Source organism: Drosophila tropicalis, unplaced genomic scaffold, assembly GCF_018151085.1.
Source record: "Drosophila tropicalis isolate 14030-0801.00 unplaced genomic scaffold, ASM1815108v1 contig_463, whole genome shotgun sequence".
Classification (NCBI taxonomy): Eukaryota; Metazoa; Arthropoda; class Insecta; order Diptera; family Drosophilidae; genus Drosophila; species Drosophila tropicalis.
In genome coordinates, this window is record NW_027172929.1 from 3,642,339 (window position 1) to 3,663,219 (window position 20,881).

Genomic DNA, 20,881 nt, shown 5'->3' on the forward strand with positions numbered 1-20,881 from the left:
AAACAAAAAATAAAACAACATAGATCACCTTTTTTTCCTCTAGTGATTGTATAGAGAGAAAGAAAGAAAAAAAAGTGTTTAATTTTAGCAGCACGGCGTGCGACATGTTGTCTTATCAATGCAATCCGTGCGCCGTCGACCTCCTACTTTACTCCCCTCCCCCGATCGTTACCCTCCCACTCTATGTAGAGACTCCCCCTTGGGGCCAGACAAACGAGAGACAACTGAGAGCTGATAAACTGCGCAGCATAAACTACAAAAAAAAAAAAAATAAATAAATATCATAAATATAGAACTAGTTTGGGGGTTTTATTTTTTGGGGTTCTTCTGTTCTTCTCTCACTCTCTTCCTCGCTCTTTTCGATTTTGTGTGATGCCATAACTGACCTAGAGCACCTGATCGAAGCGTGATCAACTAAACTTAACCAAAAAAAAAAAAAAACAAACATTTAGTTGACATTTTATTTCTTTCTACTTTTATTTGTTTTTTTTTTTTTTTTTTGGCAAACATAACGAACGTCTTAGCAAAACGGAAACGATCGAAACGAAGGCATACAAACAAAACAAACTAAAAGTTAATTGAAAGAAATATAGACTATATCTTTCCGAAACTAGTATAGGCAAATAACTTAAGGGTCAATGTAAAGGCAATTGATCAACAATCGCGCGAGTAATTTTCCATTGCAAGCATTAATTATGCGATTTATTATGCAAATCTCAATCGATGTGTCTATTTACAGACTTAAAACAGAAGCTAAAAGCCAGAGAGAGAGAAGCAGTCCGAGGTCTCCGACTACGATCACTCACCGATCACTGATCACGTTTTCAACTTGTGCTGCTGCCTGCCACACCACAACACACCACAGAGAAAGAAAGAGAGAGAGAGATAGAGTGTGTGTGTGTGATAGGCTACACTATAGTTTGAATAACTGTTTCATTGACATCGGGCCAGACGGTCGTCTGATATCTGTCTACTGATAACGAACACACAAAAAAAACTAGAGAACTTCCATAAATCTCTTAATTATTCCCATGTTAATCACCAAACAAATATTTGAGCCTTCCTTTATTTTTTGTGGTTTGGACTTCATCATCATGTACTTACCTAAAAATAAACTCCAGGCGCGTGCAGCAAACCAGACGCCAGTGTCGAGTGTTTACTGTGGCCTAATGCATATTTGAGTTTACACATTTTGTAATACTTTTTCTCCAATACCCTTTACCATTAGGTGAGGCATATCACGGATGTGCTCCGTGCCAGAAGAGTCCAAAGTTCTTTAGAATCGGAGAACTTTAGCTGGATGAATTCCGAAAAACTTTAGTTCCTTCAGCTTAATGAATCTAAGTTAGCTTCCTTTAAAGCTTTATATATCTTCGATCCTAGAATATATATATATTTTTTTGATAAGTAGTTCTTTAACATCACGTATATCCCAATTGATCTATTCTATAGATAGATATGTAGGTAAGAATAGTTTTAGAAAGATAAATTTTAGATATTGACACAAAATTTTCTATATATCAAATTTTAAGTGATATTCAATATTTTAATAAGTTTTAGTATTTAATGAACTTATTAAAAGAGTTTAAACTAATATTGAATAAGAAAAAGGGATTAACATTAAAAATAAAAAACTTTTAAAGATCTTAAGATCATTTTTTTAGATCATAAAATCTCCGAAAATCCAAACTTCTTTGAAAAGATAGATAGATTTTCTTAATCCAATTTCCGGATCAACTTGTAGAGTATAGAAAATGTGGCATATACATAAATTGAAAATGGGTCCGGCCCACTGGCTTTTGTGTGAGGTAATTAGAGAGGCTCGCATAAATGTTTGTTTTAAAAATTTAGTTGGTGCGAAACGTTTACATTAATGATTTAGGTAGAAAAAAAAAGGAGAAAAAAATGAAGTGAAGTTAGTGACATCTCCTTTAAATTGAAGAATTATGTTAATGGAATTGTCTTGTATATACATATGTATTCTTTGGGATGCGATCCGATTTCTTTTATTTATGAATTATGCAAATGATATTATATCGGCAAAGACTAATGCAATTTACAATCTCTTAATTGGCGAGCGAGTTTGTGATTATAGAAAAAGATCGGGTTTTGATTATTTTCGTCGTTTGGTGCATAATATCATCAGGTGATCTTATTGTGGTGGAGGGGCGGAGGGAGGCGGACTAAAATGATCATGTCAGTGCTTAATTTGTTGAGACTTTTGTTGTTGTTTAATTCATTTTTGTTAACCTTTTTGCTACTTGTCCGCCACTTTTATCTTTAAATTGTTAAATGTCTTTTTTTTTCTTTGTGTGCAAAATCCTATGCCAACTTGTTTTCCCTGTTGCTGCTCTTTTGGGTAAAATTTTGATTTATCAACAGTTTTGCCCCCGTACCGCAAATCACGTCAAACTGAACAACATATTGGCACCATTTGCTTGTCGAAGAAAGACTAAAAAACACTAAAAATAAACTAAAAACAAAAAAGATAAAAAGGAAAAGAAAGAAAACACAACGGAGGAGACCTAGCTAAACGATTCCGCCTTTCTTTCGAACGGGTAGTTCAAGTTCCGGTTTATGCAAAAGCAAAAAAAAAACTCGATATATACACATATAAATACATGAATAAATGTTTTAACTGCTTGCCATTCAATGTTAAATGCGTGCATTGCACTGGCAAAGATACAAAATGCATCTGAGAGATGCAATCGCATAATTCAAGATGTATGTACCTTGTACAAGTCGCAAAACTCTTTAGATTGTCAAACTGTACCTTTTTGGTATTTGATTCTTCGATTAATTTGTCATGTGATTTTGATTTCTAGACATGGTCACCTAATTGAATTAACATTGCCATGGCAAGGTCATTCAGTCAGCCAGTCTGATGATTCTGATGCTCAAATTTCTACAGGGGAATACAAATAGTGGGACTAGTTCAATGAACTACAAATATACACAATTTGTGCATGATATCCCTTACAGTCGGCGAAGTTTTTGTTTATTTTCAATTCTGCAAAAGTTGCAAAGCTGTAAGTGCACATCGCATTTTATTTACGTAAAGAATTCCAAGAGCAGTTGCAGCAAAAAAAAAAAAAAAGAAAAATTATTTGGAAAAAAACAAACTAACAAATGAGACTCCTTTCTACATTAACTCTATTACACAGAAAAAAGTGTGGCTGCATATTTTTTTAACAACTGCCACACTAGAAAACGATCTACTTTAAGACTCACTGTTTCTCAAGGATCTACAAAATGTGAAAAAGTGTGGCTGCATATTTTAAATTTTGCTTCTGCTCCTCTAAGTTAGTATGTATACTGGGTTGCTATAACTACATAGTATATATATAATTATTATTTAATTGATATAGCATGACATTCAAATGCATTCCAAACTCTCTTATCTAAACTCCAAAGCCCAGTGAGAGATATTTTGTTTTTCCTATAAATTCGCCAAGTAATCCCCCATTTAATTATGAAATGTTCGCAAATCTCGTAAGCCTCAACTGGGTCACCTTTTGGCTTATCAATGCATATATAAAATTAAAAAAAAAAAAAACCATCCACACACAAATACATATAACAAACAGTGATTATTACCTTCAATATGTTTGTATATAATATATATGTACGTACCCATTTATAAAAATATAACTACATGAAACTGATTATCTCTTCTGAAAATGCATTGAAAAAATTTTCCACCCTAACCTGCGTAGTATATGTATGTAAGTAGACAAAAAAAGATCAAGAGATCGAGAGGTTTATCACCCCACACCCCGCCCTGCATTGGCTTGCAAATTAATATTATTATTTAGTAGTTTAGTTTAGTAGTAAGCCATGACGTCAATTGTAAATTTGTAAACCTTTTGATTGACAGGACAGGTTTATAAATTTTGCAAACCCTTTCAATAAAACCACGTGCTCCTGAATCCTTGACAATGTAAACACTTTAATGATAAGAATTTTCCATTTTAATGGCTATTTCTAGCTTTAATTTTTTTGTTTTGGGGTCGTAGACCCATACTTCTATATACATATGTATGTATGTGTACATATGCAGGTGCTTGGCAGATGTTTTTTCGTGTAAATAATACTTATCTGATTTTGCAAAACACCCACTAACGTAACTAATCAGCTGCAATTATTCTTCTAAAAGCAAAACAATTAAACAAATGGTTAAAGTTTTCTTACAAAAACCAAAAAAGAATGAACGAATGAAAAATTAATAATAAACATTTATCCCCCCAGAGAGTTGTTTCCAAGTGTTTAACATTAAATCATTTGATTTGTGTATTAGTCGCGCGACTCTATCTAAGAATACTTGTTGCCTGACCATCTCCTTCACACCCTCCCTCCATAGTGTGTGTGTGTGTGTCTGTGTTAAGTTCAATGACTAAATTTAAACGTGATTTCTTGTTGTTGGGCAGCAGCTTCTTAAATACTTTTGGACTATATTTAATCAGCTTTTGGTTCTCTGACTCTTATCAGTCTTCATGTATGTACATACAATGCATGGCCTAGTTTTTTGTGTATATTTATAAATTTTTTTTCCTTTTTTTTTTTTTTTTTTTGACAGAGATGTTGGTGAGATGGATGGCCATCATTTTTTTTTTTTTCAATCAATATTTAAATTAATTGACCTAGAATCAATTTAAGTAATATTCCCTTAAAGAAAAAACTGGAAACTGTTAACTGGCTATGAAAACTATCTACATACATACATACATATGTATGTATCTAAGTTGTTTAACAAGTTTTCCAGTGATCGACATTTTTATGTATATGGAAATGTTGAAAATCTTTTTCCCAAAAGACCTTTTTCAATGCATATTATCGTTGAAAATTGATTTTCTTTACCCACTCACTGCCCACATGATAAAAGTTTCTAATGCATCAACTGAATGGAAACAGTGGCGTAGCATTAGAAGGGGTCGATACTTGTTTAGGTTTCTGCCCTTCGAACCCAAATATTTTGCTCTACAGCCCAGAAAAAGAAAGAGAGAGAGAGAGAAAACTGTCGTTGGAATATCTAATTTGTGGCCCACGTTGCATAGAAAGTGTGTGTGCGTGCGTGCCTAACTGACATTCACTCATGGCGGTCCTCCTCCTCATAGAGGGTAGAGGAAATTCTCAGCTCTCTCGCCCTCTCGCAGTCTCTGTCTCCATATTTTTTCTCTTTCATAGTTATGCGTGACTGTTTTAATTTTTTTTTTTTTTTTATCTTTCAAATGATAATGCAAGTCAATGTGAAGGGGTTCACGATTTTCTTGACAATACTTGCTGTTGCTTCATTCAGTAATTCATTCAAGTATTTCGATAGCCATTCAACTTGCAACTTGTGTAAGAGACTTTCTTTCAGCATCTCTATGTATGTACATACATAAGACCGGCCGGCTTCTAGTTTGTTGGCGATCGTCATCATCATCATCGTGGCCAAGCCGGTTTCGGTTTCTCAATCTTGAAAGGCGGTTACTTGAGTGGCTTGGCTGGGCTAGCTGGCTGGCTGGCTGACGGGCTTGTTGCATTTGCATTGTTGTTGCACTGTGACAAGAGCCACTATAAACTGGAGAGTCTCTCGCTCTCTCTCTCTATGTCTTTGCCAAGAGATGACCATCGGAATGGTTGCTTAGGGGAAAAGACTCTACTTTGGGATGCACTTGCCACTGCCACAGCCGGTAACAGGCAACAACAATGTCTTAAGTCTATTTTCTTGCTTTGATTTCTTTTTTTTTTTTGTACGATTTAATGTATGGAAATTATAATTGCACTCAGTGTATGAGCCAAGCAAGCGGATGTTGTGGGCAATTTACAATTTTTAACTTGCCTTCCATATGCGGGCGACTTTCCATTTGAGGGGTGTCACACTTTTGTCAAATAAATTTATCTACATCTAAGGAAATATTAAAGAAAATTGAAAAATCTCACTAAATGCCAACAGAAATTGAGAAACATTTCTATATTTATTTAAGAAAGTTCTAGAAAAAGTCTCTCCTATAAGGATTATAGAAATTGAAAAAAAAAACCTTAGGAAAGCTATTCCATATCAATCTATATACATATGTATAAATCCATTTTCAACTGAAAACCAATATGCTTCTCCATCTCCAATGTAGGTGAAAGTAGATACATGTTTGTATGTAATAATAATAATAAAATCGCTCAGCTGGACAACTTTTACAAGAAAACCAACGACTCTGGCCGAAAGTCTAATTGATTTAGAGTTGACAGGCCCCAAAAAGAAAAACATAAATTGCATAAAAGAAATGCGTAGGCTCAGGTACAAAAAATCTGTCTGAAATGAGCGGCAATGCAATGACGACTATGCAATACTCTAACACAAGTGGAAGGATTCCAGGAACTTGATCTCAACCTTCTCTGTTCCACTGTTGTGGATCTGATTAGGTTTGGGAATTTATTTATGTATGTATATATTTCCCCCCTTAAGTATGCTTGTCAATGGACGCCTACAGTACCCTACAAAAAAACCACTTAAAAGACACTCTCAGAGATGAGAAAAAGAAAACCCAGATGATATTTTGGATGCTGAGAAGGCAAATGAGGGTGGGGAGGGTGCCGAGGAGGATATCGACTACAACTGCAAAGGCTTCTTTGTGAGAACAAAATCAATAAGGAACAACCAGAAGAAAAGCAACTGAGGGCAGTGAGGAGGCGAGCAGGAGATTGCAATCTGATCGAACCTGATCATGTCTCTGGGGCCTGACACATCCAATTCAGATGACTTTTGTCATCTACATAGATGCGGCGCCTAAAAACTAATCTCAAAAAACAAAAATAGCAACTACAACTAACTAAAAAAAAAAAAAAAATGCAATATCAAAAAAAAAAAAACACACAAAAATTGTAAATGCTAAACTGCAAACTGCATACGATCGCATCGTGAGAGACAAGCTGAGAGAGAGAGAGAGAGAGACAGGGAGAGATAGCTAAAGGCAGACAGACAGAGAGAAAGCGAGACAGAGAGAGCCAGTGCATTCTAGAAAAGAGAATGTGAGAGGGAGAGAGAGAGAGAGAGAGAGAGAGCCGAAGCCAACGAACGAGCAGCCACCGTGTGGTGCGTTAGTCTTGACGGCAAGTTACCTCAAAACCAGCGGTTCATTCGTCTTCGCAGTGTCGAGGCGAAAACTAATCAGGGGGAAACAGAAAAAAAAATAATATAAAACCCAAAACCAAAACGCGGCGCGGAGCGTTTTTCGTTTTCCTAATAACACACAACAAAAATTGAATATTAATATTTATATTTTTTTGGTGTTCAACTCACACAAAACGCGTTGAAAGTTGAAAGTTTATATATTTTGTTTTTTTTTTTTTTGGTACAAATTTCCCAGTCGTTCGTCGTCGTCGTTCTTTTTTTTTTTTATTGCCGTCTGCTGTCTTTTCTCTGTGTGTCTCTGTGTAAATGAAAAACCACAAAAGAAAGTAGAATTCAATTCAAAAAAAGAGTTCTAAAATCTATTTCATTGTCTGACGCCGCTCAAAGTAAATTAAAAATTACAAAAATATAAAAAAAATATTTAGCGTGCGTGATGTACATATGAAGAAAAAAGAAAATCATAAGAAATTAATATAAAAAAAAAGTGTTAAACCAAAAAAAAGAAAAGAAAACACAAGTTCCTTAAAAAAAAATCCACACTAAAAAGCGAAAAGCAGAGTGAAACAGTGAGAGAGAGAGAAAGAAAGGAAAGAGAGCCTAAGGAGCGCCCTAACAACTAACGGTTAGTTAGATAAGATATATTATAAATTATTGTATATAAACAAATCTTCCGATTTAGTTGACACTTGACGTATGTAATAATAACGTAATAGAAGCAATTTGTTTATTATTTTCTACTCTATATACTTGTTAAAATAATTGTATAATTGGACTATTGCAATCGACTTTTTTTTGTAGTTGTTTTCATATTATTTATATATGTATGTATATTTGTATATACCTATATATAATTTGTTTTTTATATTTGTGATTCTCTTTCTCAGGCCAACAAAAGTTTTCTTGTTATTAATTATCAAATAACAAAATCTCTATTCAAATCAATCAACAAAATCAATACAAAAATGATTTCACACAGTCCGCCCATATTCAGTCACAGTCCACCCGTTAGTTTTCTGGCGGACTTCATGAGCGGACATCAGCGTCAAGCATTGAAGTAAGTTTCCTTAATACCCTGTAACCACCCAACTACCCAACCACCCAAACAGCCAACCAACCCATCAAACCAATCAACAGCACATAAAAACCAACTAAATCATCCTACATTTCCACAAAAAATGCAAATCAAATTTCTTTAATTTAACATTTATTAGTTGAAATTGAGTTAAACGATTGCAATCAAGCAAAAAAAAAACAAAAAATCGTCTAGGTATATACACTTGATATGTATTTATCATACATACATATGTATGTAAGTTACCTACCTATACATTTACTATATCTTGTTTCATTGTATCCGTGTCACGTCCCCTTACTTTCTTTTTCGGCTCCTCTTATCATTTGATAAGTGGAAAATATTTTTCTCATACTCATACCGACTTTTAAGTTTCTCTTTAGACCGACCACAAACCAGACTACGTGTTGAATAAAAGAAAATAACAAAAAAAAATTAAAACACAAAAATTTATTGCTGATTAACTTAAAAAAAAAAAAAAAATAAAATATATATTCGATACATTGTTGAAAAGGTTTTTGTCGCTTCCGCTCAGTTCCAGACATTAAATAATTTTACATAATCGTTAACTAAAAGCTGAAACTGTAAAATTTTAACAAATTTTCCAAAAAGAAATTGACAATTAAGTGTTGAAAAGTCCTTTTTAAGTATTATTTGTAATATCGTTTGATCTTGTTTTAAATATTATAATTGTCAGTGAGCTGAAAACAGACTTGAAGATTTCCTTAATATGCGTATATAAACTACAATTTTTTAGGGATAAATTAAAGTTCAGGTTTCATAATACAAACTATTTTAGATTGTTAAAAAGTCCTTTAAATGATTACTTAAATATTTGTTTTCTTCAACTAAATAACATATTTTCAATTGTTTACGCAAACTATACTATATATTTTACATTTTAATACTTTCAAATTGTAAATATTATTATCTATTTGAAGAATTAAGTTACTAAAATGAACTTTAAGTAATGAATGTGTACTTTAGAGTATTCTAATTGACTTGAAATATGGAAAACTTAAATATGTTGGAACATAAAGGTTTTTTGTTTGCTTACAATATCTCCAGATGGTATTATATAAACCACCACATTAAAGTCAATCAATATTACAAAACATTTTTTTTATTTGTATTTTTGTAAACAATTGAAGAAAATGTAGGTTAGATAAACAATGAAAACGAATATCAATCGAATATTGAATATCAACAGAAGAACACAATATATTAATAATAAGAAACACGAAAAAGACACAAAACACAAAGAGGTGAAACACCTGTGCACACGTCATCGACTTGATCATGCCACAAGGACAAACAATTAATCCTCTCACACCACCCACCAAGCCCACTGCCATCGCTTAATACAAACGAAAATCTTTAATCATGAAACTAGGCAAAATTTTTCATGCACTAAAAATATATGTTTTGCTCTTCGCAATAATTGCTGGTTGACAACAAGCAAATATTCTCAAGATCAAGGCATACAAAAATCAAAACAAAAAAAAACCAAAATGACTTACCTCGAAAAATAGGTGGACGACTTCTACGCACCCTGTAGCCTATTAGAAAGAGTGAGAAAGATAACAAGGACAGAAGAGGATAGAAAACTTTCTAAAGTGGGTGTGGCAAAACCATGCCAGACAAACTCAAATAGATAAAGAACAGTTCTAATGAATGAACAAGAATTTAATAAACTTTTTCAATATAAATAACTAAACTTTCGAAAATAAAGTACTTTTCCTACACACATACATATGTACATATGTGTGTTAATTTCCAGGGTATATAGAAGAACAGAATCTCACGAGCCACAAAAGTGACGCTGATTGTTCGAAATCGACGAAAATTTCGTTGCGCGTGTCGCTTTTCACAAAAATTATAACAAATTGTTAGGGTTCAAAAGATCTTTTCGAGTAGAGAAAGCAAGAATTTGTATCTTTAACTTGTATTCAATTCATTTTGTTTTTTTTTTTTTTTTTTACCATATTTGTAAGCAGTCATCTATGGGGTAGATGTCTGTTGGTAATATTTTTTTCATATTCAAGTTTAAAAATAAACCATATATATGAGTATATTTGTTGTTTTGGTATAGAGAAAAAGAGATGTACAAATTCCCAAATATAATCTATCTTCAAATCGGTGGAAAACTATTTATAAATGTTGGACTTTATCATTTTGTGTGAAAAGGAATGAAAACAAAACGTGAATTCCTCAAAGTTTTTACTAAACCCCCACTCAACCTACCTCAAGTAACTTGGTCAATAATGCGTCAATTCACTTGAAATTTTCATAGCGTGATCATTAAGCACTTGCACATGATATACATATATAAAGAATGTTAAACCCTTCAATAGAAAATTCAGGTGTCTGCTAAAAACATTAGTTTTATATGCACCTGAAACTGAACAACAACAAAAATACAACAAGAGGCGGCACTTGAATTTTTAACGAAGCAGACAAATGATAACATTAAGTAAACTATTTAACTCAAGGGAGAGAAAGAGAGAGAGAGGGAGAGAGTGGGGAGAATTATTAGGTCCAGTCCAGTTGTAGTCAGCCGATGCGACGATATCATGAGTTGAACATATGTTTGGCAAGTGTATGCCTTATCAAACATTGACTTTATAGTGGTTGTAGTTGCTTGATTTATAATCCCGCAAGTCTAGCCAAAAAAAAAAAAATAATAATAATAATATGAGGTATGAATCAGCATTAATGGACAGTTTCCAAAAATCTATATATGCATATAAATAGCTCATTGCTCTAGTGATGAATCACAAAGTATTAAACAAATCAATATGGTAAATAAATGTGTCTTCTTTGAGGGTTCTCTTTCTCATTTGCTCGCTGTGCGCAACATTTTTGAAGGCTTATCAATAATATAAATATGTATTTATGTACGTATTGGTCCTCTTGACTGTGAGAACAATGGCAAGATAATCATATAATAAAAATAAATTGATGGCAAAAGGTTCTTATCATTTGATGCATTTGCATTAACTGATAAAAGACCAAAAATCAAAAACGGCGAGGGGAAAAAAAGGGAAATCTAGAGCAATCAAGTGAAATGCCAGCTTCATGCTTCATATGCCATCCTCCTTCTCCCTTTTCCTCTCCAGACATCCCCCCCTCTCTCACTCACTCTCTCTCTCTCTCATTGCAATTCACTTTAATTTACTATGCTTCTTCTTTTTTTTTGTTTCATTCGCACAGTTACAATGACGAAACAAATCGAGCATCACGCTATTGCCGTCCCCAAGTGATAACATTGGCCTCCAAAGCCATGGTCAATAATGCCCAAATGTCCTCCGCCAACGCCAATGCCTCTGCCGCTGCCTCGGCTAAGACGGGTGCCACACCCCTTGGTGTTGGCAGTCGTTCGGGACGCAGTTATCTAGAGCGTATGGCCTCGGCTCCATTATTCAATCAGCAACCAAAATCATGTCTCATACGTAAATCCTGCCTGCATAAGCCAACAATATCAACAACAGATGCTTCTGATTCCATTAATGATCCCATATCCACGGATTGCGATGTCACTGATCACAGTAGCTGCACCACCAACACCAACACCACCAACAACAATAGCAACGATGCCAATGGACTACAGAATCATCATCATCATCATCATCATCAACAACAACAACATCATCATGGCGAACAGTGGTAAGTCTAATCGAATTTCATCGATTGAGTAATATGAATCTACTATATTGAACCGCAAATTGAACTACATTTAGGATTTCGTGGTTATAGAAAATGCATATGGAAAAAAGTTATTACTATAGACAGCTTAAAACGAAACTCAAGACACGGATTGAGAAAGTGAAAATGTATCTCATCTCCATCCCCTCATCCCAAACAAAAAACGGATACAGATTTTCTATTAGCAATTAACATCTAGTATAATCCTTTATAGATCATTTACGATCACAAATCTCTAAACATTTCTCTTGGCAGTCATACAAAACCCAAAAAAAAAAAAAAAAAAGACAGAAAGAAAATATTAAATACAAACAAGAGCAAAAGACGTCATTAGGGCCTAGAATATATATATGTACATATTATACAGATACATACGTCTATATATGTACATAATAGCCTCAGCTCACATATGTCGGTCGTTTGCTTTTTTTGGGGTTAAATAGAAAATGAAAATTGCATATAATCCAAACAAAATCATAAAATAATATACTAGATTGTGTTGTGTAGTCATCTAATTTTAAATATTTAAAGAGCTCAATGCAGTTTTTATCTAAACGAAAAGCCACAAAATAAAAACACGCCACCCTGCCTAGAGCAGGGGGCAAAAATAATAATAATCATATAGTATTAATCAGATAAAACAAAATATAACCGCACAAAATATTAAGACCAAACAAAAAATAAGGCGCCATTCTCCCATTTCTGATTTCGCTTTCTATATAGATATATGTATGTACATGCAAACATATATACTATATCCATATAGATGTATGTATCTGTATCTCTGTATATCGAAAGTGTTAACATTTCTTTTACTGGAATTATTATTGAGATATGAAAAAGCTTTTGCACTTGCCAAATGATTGCATTTTAATGTGACATCTCTTATGGAGATATATACAATCTCTATATATACATGTGATTCTGTAAATATATACAAATAGAGAGAGATAGAGATGGATTAAGATTTTGCATGACCATTTACGTCAAAAGGCAGAGATAACTATTTTTGTCTAGACTTGGGCTTGAAAGGAGAATATTGCCTCAGACCAACAAAACAAATATGTACCAAGAAATCTCACGTAATATTACATTATCAATGTATGTAACTCGTCAGTCAGTTGGTCTGCGGTTAACACTCCCTCCCTTTTAAAATACACTGCAAGAAAACACAATTAAAGCAAATGAGACAACAAAGATCTCTTAATTTGTGTCTATAGAAAGAAACTTTCCATCAAGCTAAGTCAGGATTCACGATTAAGTAGCACTTAATTTTTAGCACTTTTCAATTGACTAAACATCAATCATTAATTTCGAAATGTCAACACTTTTCCCACATGCCACAACAAAACAAAAAACTTTCCTAATTATCCTATATACATATGAATGTATGTATGTATGTATGTATGAACCTACTCATTCATATAAAGAAGAATACGTCAAGATCTGTGGTACGTTACGGCCCGGTCACGTCAAGGCCAATGAAATATATGACTAAACATTAGCCTAGAGACGTGATCTCAAAAAGTGATAGAGAAGAGGCAATATTAATGTGTTCTTCAATCATTTCTTTTTTTTTCGGGTGTAAAGCAAAAATACGTATATATTTATTTCAACATTACATGTATGTATGTATGTATATAGACACACTATATAGATTATATATACATACATACATATATAGAAAGAGAAAGAGTCTGGGGTGCTGCTGTCTGTGTTCATGCATTCATCACGTGTAAGACGCCCGGCAATTGAATTTGTGGCGCGAGATGTAAAAATGTTGGCGCACATCATCATTAACGAAAAATTTTCAAATATTTCGTATATAGATAGATTTTACTTTAAAAAAAAAAATGTAAATTATATTTAGGATACAACAGAAAGTGAGACAGAGAGTGAGAGAGAGAGAGAGAGAGAGAGATAACAAACGGAAAGCACCTTGTCAATAAAGAAAGCTGTCAGAAGGTTGTCAGTTTGTTGTAAAGGTCAACCGGTTGACCATCAGATGTTTAATTAAAACAAGGTCTTTTCCCGCATTCCCCCACACCCCTCTCCATCCCTCCCATCACCTCTTTATTTTGATATATAAGTTTTATCTATAGCAAGTTTATTGACTTGAGGAAATTAGTTGCTCTCCCATCTTACAATTTAGTAGCCTTGAGAAATTGGGTTGAAAAACTTTTAGCAAAAATCTGTTCGATGCTGTAAAGCTTTCTATATATGTACATATGTCTGTATGTATCTGTATCTCGAAAAGGTATTCGATTTTGGGAGAGGGGTCTGGGGATACCTTACGACAAAAAAAAAAATAAAACTTGTTTCGCTTCCCGTTTGTTTGTTTCGTTAACCATAAAAGTGCATTGCATATTAAACACTTAATATTTATAGCCTTCAAACCGGACCCAAAAAAAAAAACAAAAAGTGTAAAATGAAAATACATTTTAAATGCAATTCACACAAAAAAAACAACGAAAAATTAAAATATACAATAAAGCCAAAAAAAAAAAAAACTTTAAAGAAATGAAATGAAATGACAACTTGGTAAGTTGAAAACTCGTTTTGATTTTTTCCATGTTTTATTTTTGTGGCCTAAATGTAAATATCTGAGAGTGTGTGAACTCTTTCCAATAGTTGACACGTTGCAGGAACAGCCAAAAGACCAGACTTCAGACCAGTCTGTGGTCTCTTTTAAGGCCCACACACACACACACATACACTCGCATGCAGACAAACAGAAAACCTGTTAAAGAAAATGCATCTAGTCGGTAGATAGAGGTGGCTAGGTAGGTAGATGGGTGTAGGTAGGTAGGTAGGTAGGAGAGAGCATGCCTTCAATGCGTGATCGTTGTCGTCGTCGTCGTCGACGTCGTCTACATTGCGATTGTCGTTAGCCGGGTGGTGGTGCGATCGCCAGATCGGCGGATCCGGCGCTGTGTGTATATTGTTTGATAAACAGACCCAATCGACATGGCCTGGCAATACAAATTGTTGGCTATTTGTACATAGATTGATGTGTGTGTGTGTGTGTGTGTATATGTAGACTCTCCCCATCCCCCCATCCATCCTCTTTGCCATCTTAGTTTTATTTGCAAATCCATTAAATGCTCTTTGCTTTTTGGCGGAAACTTTTCAATTTCTTGACTAAAGAGTTTATTCTTTCCATCCGATCGAGCCCCCTCTTTAACCATTTACACTGCACATTCAATATAAAATGGCATTGTTAAATTTAGACGCTATATCTTATCGTTTCTATAATGGGGTCTAGTCACAAATATCAATAATTTTATGAGGTTATTTATTATGAAATCATAAATTATGAATGATTTGTGGAAAATAGTGCAATATCTGAGCATAAATTCGTATTCAATTTTGAGGGATATGATGAAATGGCAATCGGTTCTTCCTTTGGAATATCAGTTGAATATCTTTATAATAAGTTTACAAATTGTCTTAAAGTTTTCAAGTTGTTAAATTCAAATAAGTCAAAACTCTTGAAATACGGAATTTCTAGATTTTCAAATGTACAAACCGGCAAAAATTTCTTGCTTTAAAGTCCATTGAAATGAATTTCTTCAGTATTATTTATATATTTTATGTTTCCAATAGGGTTTTCCACATAAATTTCGAGTCATCCTCATACTCATCCTCATCCCCATCATCATCATCAATATGATTTGTGTTATTAGCACATTTTTGTTCTTTTTGCTACTTTATTTTTATAAAACATTCTTGGTCCAATCCCACATATACTTTTGTATATATCTTTAATGGCTATATAAGAGATGATCCCTATATGAAATCACATCACATGTTATCTCAACAGATCAAAATATGGGTGTGTTTTATTTACATTGCTATGAAAATGAACCAAATTTCGTGGATGAAAATTGGTAAGGAAAAAAAAAAAAAAAAAGTAGGTGTGAATTTTTCCCCCGCAAAAACAAAAATTGAAAAGAAAATAAAGGCGATTTTGCCAGAATTTTTGCTTGCTTTTTTGGATACGTGTGGCTACAAAAATAGACCAATACACATTATCTTTTTTGACTTTTCCATGGCAGGGGGGGAGAGGAGTATTATGATAATGACGCAAACGAAACGAGTAATCCAGAAAAATAGAGAGAGAGAGAAAAGCCAAAGAATGTGTTTGTGTGTGTGGAAAATACTTGCATATTCATTTCCCTAAAGTTGACATTCAGAGTGTTAATTAGCTTCCGTTTTTTCTGCTATTTTTTTTTTTTTTTTTTTAAATGCATTGAGAACGACGCAGTTTTTAAACTAAATACCAAAACAAAACCATAAAATACTGATCAGCATAAAAATAGAAATCCTGCTAAAGTCATTGACCAAAAAAAAAAAAAGCATAGAAAAAGAACATGAATTTTTTTTTGTCCGGCGGGGGGTGGAGGAGGTCAATTTGTGGTAATAAAAAATATGTACTCAAAATATTGATAAAGCCAGGTTCAAGGTTATTTCTATATATGTATGTATGTATATTTGTATGTATATGAGAGTTTTTAAATTTTATTTCTGTTAATTTATTTCTTATAGCCGCGGCCCCAAGAAACATGTGATCTTTGCCGATGATGAGGGCCTATCATTAACCGAGGTTCGCGTTATGTCAGAACCATCAAATGTTCCACCATATTGGAGCATGAAATTTTTGGAACAAATTACCCAAGGTCTGGTTAGTCCACATCCGCCAGATCAATGGACTGTTGACTTCAAACAGCCAGCATCCGATTATCTTAGCTTTAGGTAAGCTATATAGAAAATCAATTTGAAATCGATGTAATTTATCATTTTTTGTTGTATAATAGACAAAAGATCGAAAAGGATTTCGTTTCGTTGGAGAATGTCATTGTCAAGGATGAGGAATCGATTGTGGTGGGCACAATTAAAGTGAAAAATATTGACTTCCAAAAGGAGATCATTGTGCGTGTCACCTGGGATGATTGGAAGAGTCAACAGGATATATTTTGTACATTTGCCCGGGCCTATGGACCGACCACATGTGCCCATGTTGTCTTCGATACATTCTCCTTTAAGATAACTTTGCCGCCATCGTCAAAACGTTTGGAATTCTGCATATGCTATCGTACCAATGATATGGAATATTGGGATAATAATGATGTGAGTTTATATTGATTCCATTTTTTTTTTTAAGATTTACTAATTTAATTTTTCTTTTAGGGTAAAAATTATACAATCAGCAAGCGTTCACCATTCTATTACAATGCCTTGTCGCCCTATGATAAGGGTCAAAATCGCAACTCCAGTCAACAAATGCGTTCTACCTTAACGGATGCTTTGTCCAAGGCTCAAGAATCGAATGGTTGGAGTGCCGGTGATACAACTACACCATATTGGTAGAGTTATCCAATCAATCAAGAGAGACAAAATTTTCTCATTTTGTTAGTACAGAGAGAGTGTAAAGATTTGTTTTACTATATATCTATATATATATTGTAAATAGGGCTGATGACTTGATTATGGTTCAAATTCTAGAGGACTAAACTAAAAAAAAAAAAACAAAAAAAAAAACAAAAAAACCCATATATGTAGAGCCAAAATCATAGTGATCCTATTTGCATAGCCCTGATTGTATGTATGTGCCATTTGACTTGAGGTTAACTACTTTTCGAACAACCCCAAGTTATTTTTCCCCTTTGCCCCCTTTACCCTCAATTTTTAACATTTTATCAATTTCCTTCTTCTTATTTTTGTGTTTTTATTTTGTCAATGAAATTTTTGTTTTTTGACCATTTGAAAGAAAAATGTCTGTCTGATGTGAGTGTAAAGAAAAAAAAAAAAAACAAAATCCTGTATACTTGTGTGATTGTCTTTAAAAAATATACTATATCTACATATATATGTATAATAACTGATATTAGGTTTAAAACAACAAACAAACAAAAAACGAAGCATAAATTGAAACAGAAAAATTAAAAAAAAAAAAAAAACAAACAAACAAACAAAAAATCTTTCTAAGGCGTGAGATCTAATCCTAGCAAACCATTGTTTCGAAATTTTCAATTCATCTAAACACAAAAACACACACACACACACACACACACATGAATTATCAATTGAAAAACAATTTTTAATTTTGATTTTTGTTAGTTTTTAAGTACGAAACAAAAACAAAACAAAATATTATAACTATAATCTTTTTTTTTTTTTTTATCATTTGGTTTATTTGAAACGCTAAGACTGAAATGGACTTGTTATGGAAAAGAATCAAACACGCCCCCAATAAATAAAATAAATAAAAAGAAAAACAAAAAAGAACTAACCATCATCACATGGAAATACTATATATTGTAGTCCATATATCCTCCCAGACTAGTAGATTTTAAGTGAAATTTGTACATAATAAAAAAAAAAAGAAACAAAAACCGCACATATACCAGAAAATTGCCTGTTAAATACATTTATATACCTAATAAACACTTAGCCATTAGTCCTTAGAGGTTATTTAGTTAGTAAGTCTCCAAATTCCCCTCCCTCTCCACAACCCACTTTCCCTTCAATTCTACGTAAAACAGCAAAAATAACTCTATACATATTCATATATATACATACATACATATATACAAAAAAGGAAATTAATCCCTTTTTTTATGATTATTTAGTTTTTAGTCGAAAAAAGGAAAAAGCAAAACAAAATTATGACACAAGGAGCCATTTATTATTATATTATTTTAATGTGCTCATCTCGCTCATAATTAAATAAATATTTTTTGAAAACAAACATTTTTGAGTTGATTTATTGAAAGTGTTCTGCTGATTTTTTCATTATTCTTTTCGTCTGTTTAAACATCTAGATCTCCGTTCCCATAAGATCTGATCAGATTTGTTATATAGACTCTTGAAATATGCATGCAAATTAAGTGCCACGCCCTCTTTACTTAGAGAAAAAAGAGACGCTTTTCTCTCATTATATTTTTATCATAAATGGATCTAAAAAATATTTTCGGAAAGGATACAATCAAAATATCAAGATTTTTGACTGAATAATTTCAAAAAATTTTCGATTAAGACATTTTATCACTATAAAAAAATTTTAATTGGAAATCCCAGGACCACTTTGAAGACTCACTTGTTTGGGGAGAAGTATAAGCAGCTGAAGGAAGTAAAAAAATTGTTCAAAATTGCTGACACTTTGAAGACTTTCTTCCTGATTCCGCACATGATGTTTAGCCATGGTCAATAGTTCGATCTAAGTACATATGTATGAATGTATGTATGTACATACATACATATGCACTTGGCAATGACTTACAATGGTGAAGGGGATGCCACCCTTTTTGTATACCGTTAGGAGTAAATTCTAATCATTTGTATACTACCAAATCGACAACTTTTTAATTCGCAATCTCATTCTAGCCTATGGTAAAACTTCATTATAAATACATACATATGTATGTATGTAAATATGCATGTATGTACATACATAGATCGATCAAAACAAACGAAATCTACAAATGTATGCAGATACATACATATGTATACATATGTAAAAGTTTTGCGTTAAGTAAATCACAGTTAAATATTTAGACATGAAAATGGACATCTAATGTTTTCAGTCATTTAATACATTGTATGTATGTACATACGCAGGAAAAGTTGATTTTATTTAAATTTTCATAGTTTTATCATTAAGTTTTTATTAAAATTTCGGTTTTGGGTAATGTATTTTGTCTCTCTTTCTCACACACACACGCTTTATCTATCTACATATGTATGTATGTGCATACATCGATTAAACGGGACTTGCTTGCAATTTATTTTTGAACAAATACATACATAGATTAGAAAATCTATCAGTAAGATAAATTTTTAACGTAATAAAACATAAAAGACCACTTACCTTAACATTTGCTCCAAAATTTATCCCTTTTCTAACTCTTTTGGTGATTATTGCAACTAATTTTCACACGCACAGTAAAAAAACACAAGAAAAAACACACACACAAATGCAAACACGCGGGGGCGCGCAGTCTCTTTTCTCTCTGCTTTGACTTTGGCTTTGTGAGGCGACTGCGGCAGAGATCCCGGCAGCGCGCGCTTGCAAAGTTTTGTTAAGTTCTTCCTCTTCATTTGAAAAATTTTACAATTTTGCCAAGAAAAACACAATAAACAAACAAACGGAATTAAATGCGAATATAACCACTTAAATAATACATAACTCCACAGATTTTTAATTATTTTTTAGCACTTTGAGGACTTGAGAAAAAAAAAAACAAGCAAAAACAATGACAAACGAACACGGCTAGCGCTTTCTTATGACTGAAGGAAGTGCGGAGAGCGAGAGAGCGGAAAGCATATGGCATTCTTTTTTAGCCGCTACTGTAAATCCAGGGCTGCCTAATAAGTAGTTGATCAGCATCTTCTTAAGTTCTTGTTCTTCTTTAGATTCTTTAAAATGAGTGAGATAGAAATAGTAAGTGATGGTAAAATGGAAAGTTAAGTGGGTCAGATATGACCAGTGCGATATGTAAGGACTTCAAATGGAATAATCCTCCATCTAAATCCATGTTTACATACATTATTTGCCTAATCTTAGGTACAGTGGCAGTTAATCCTACTAAAAGCGCTTTAAATTACATCTCAAAAGTATGCTATTGAAAATTGAAATGCCCCCACAAGCTGGGTACAAACTTAGGACATTGATTGATTCATTATTATATTAGTTAATTGTAGCTTTTTAATTTCTTTGATTAGCTCATATTTGCCATGATTAAACATTTAGTTTTTAAGCCCAATGTTCTCTCAATTTTAATTATGTAGCTGTGTATGTCGATATACTAAACAAAACAAACTATGCTTATCAAAACGTTAGAATTATTGGCCATTAAAATCATATAAGCAATTTGTTTTCAAATTGAACTTTGAACATTTACTCAATCAAGAGCTTATCGCATATGACGACTTTTTCCCAGACCCTTTACTAGAAAGGTATATAGATTAAGTTTGGAACGCAGAAATAAATC

General features: G+C 33.1%; 1 protein-coding gene across 2 annotated transcripts; it reads left to right on the forward strand.

Moving 5' to 3' along the window:
- Positions 1 to 7,119: 7,119 nt before the first annotated feature.
- On the forward strand, positions 7,120 to 18,639 carry Gbs-70E (Glycogen binding subunit 70E). 2 transcript variants are annotated; one of them, XM_068286861.1, is made up of 6 exons: positions 7,121 to 7,733; positions 7,996 to 8,165; positions 11,397 to 11,849; positions 16,437 to 16,643; positions 16,706 to 17,018; positions 17,079 to 18,639. In XM_068286861.1, the coding sequence occupies exons 2-6, from the start codon at positions 8,074 to 8,076 to the stop codon at positions 17,256 to 17,258; spliced, it is 1,245 nt and encodes a 414-aa protein (XP_068142962.1). In that variant the 5' UTR covers positions 7,121 to 7,733; positions 7,996 to 8,073; the 3' UTR covers positions 17,259 to 18,639. The 2 variants fall into 2 exon arrangements, with proteins under 2 accessions (XP_068142963.1, XP_068142962.1); XM_068286862.1 differs by lacking the exon at positions 7,996 to 8,165 and having other exon boundaries at positions 7,120 to 7,733.
- Positions 18,640 to 20,881: the final 2,242 nt, after the last annotated feature.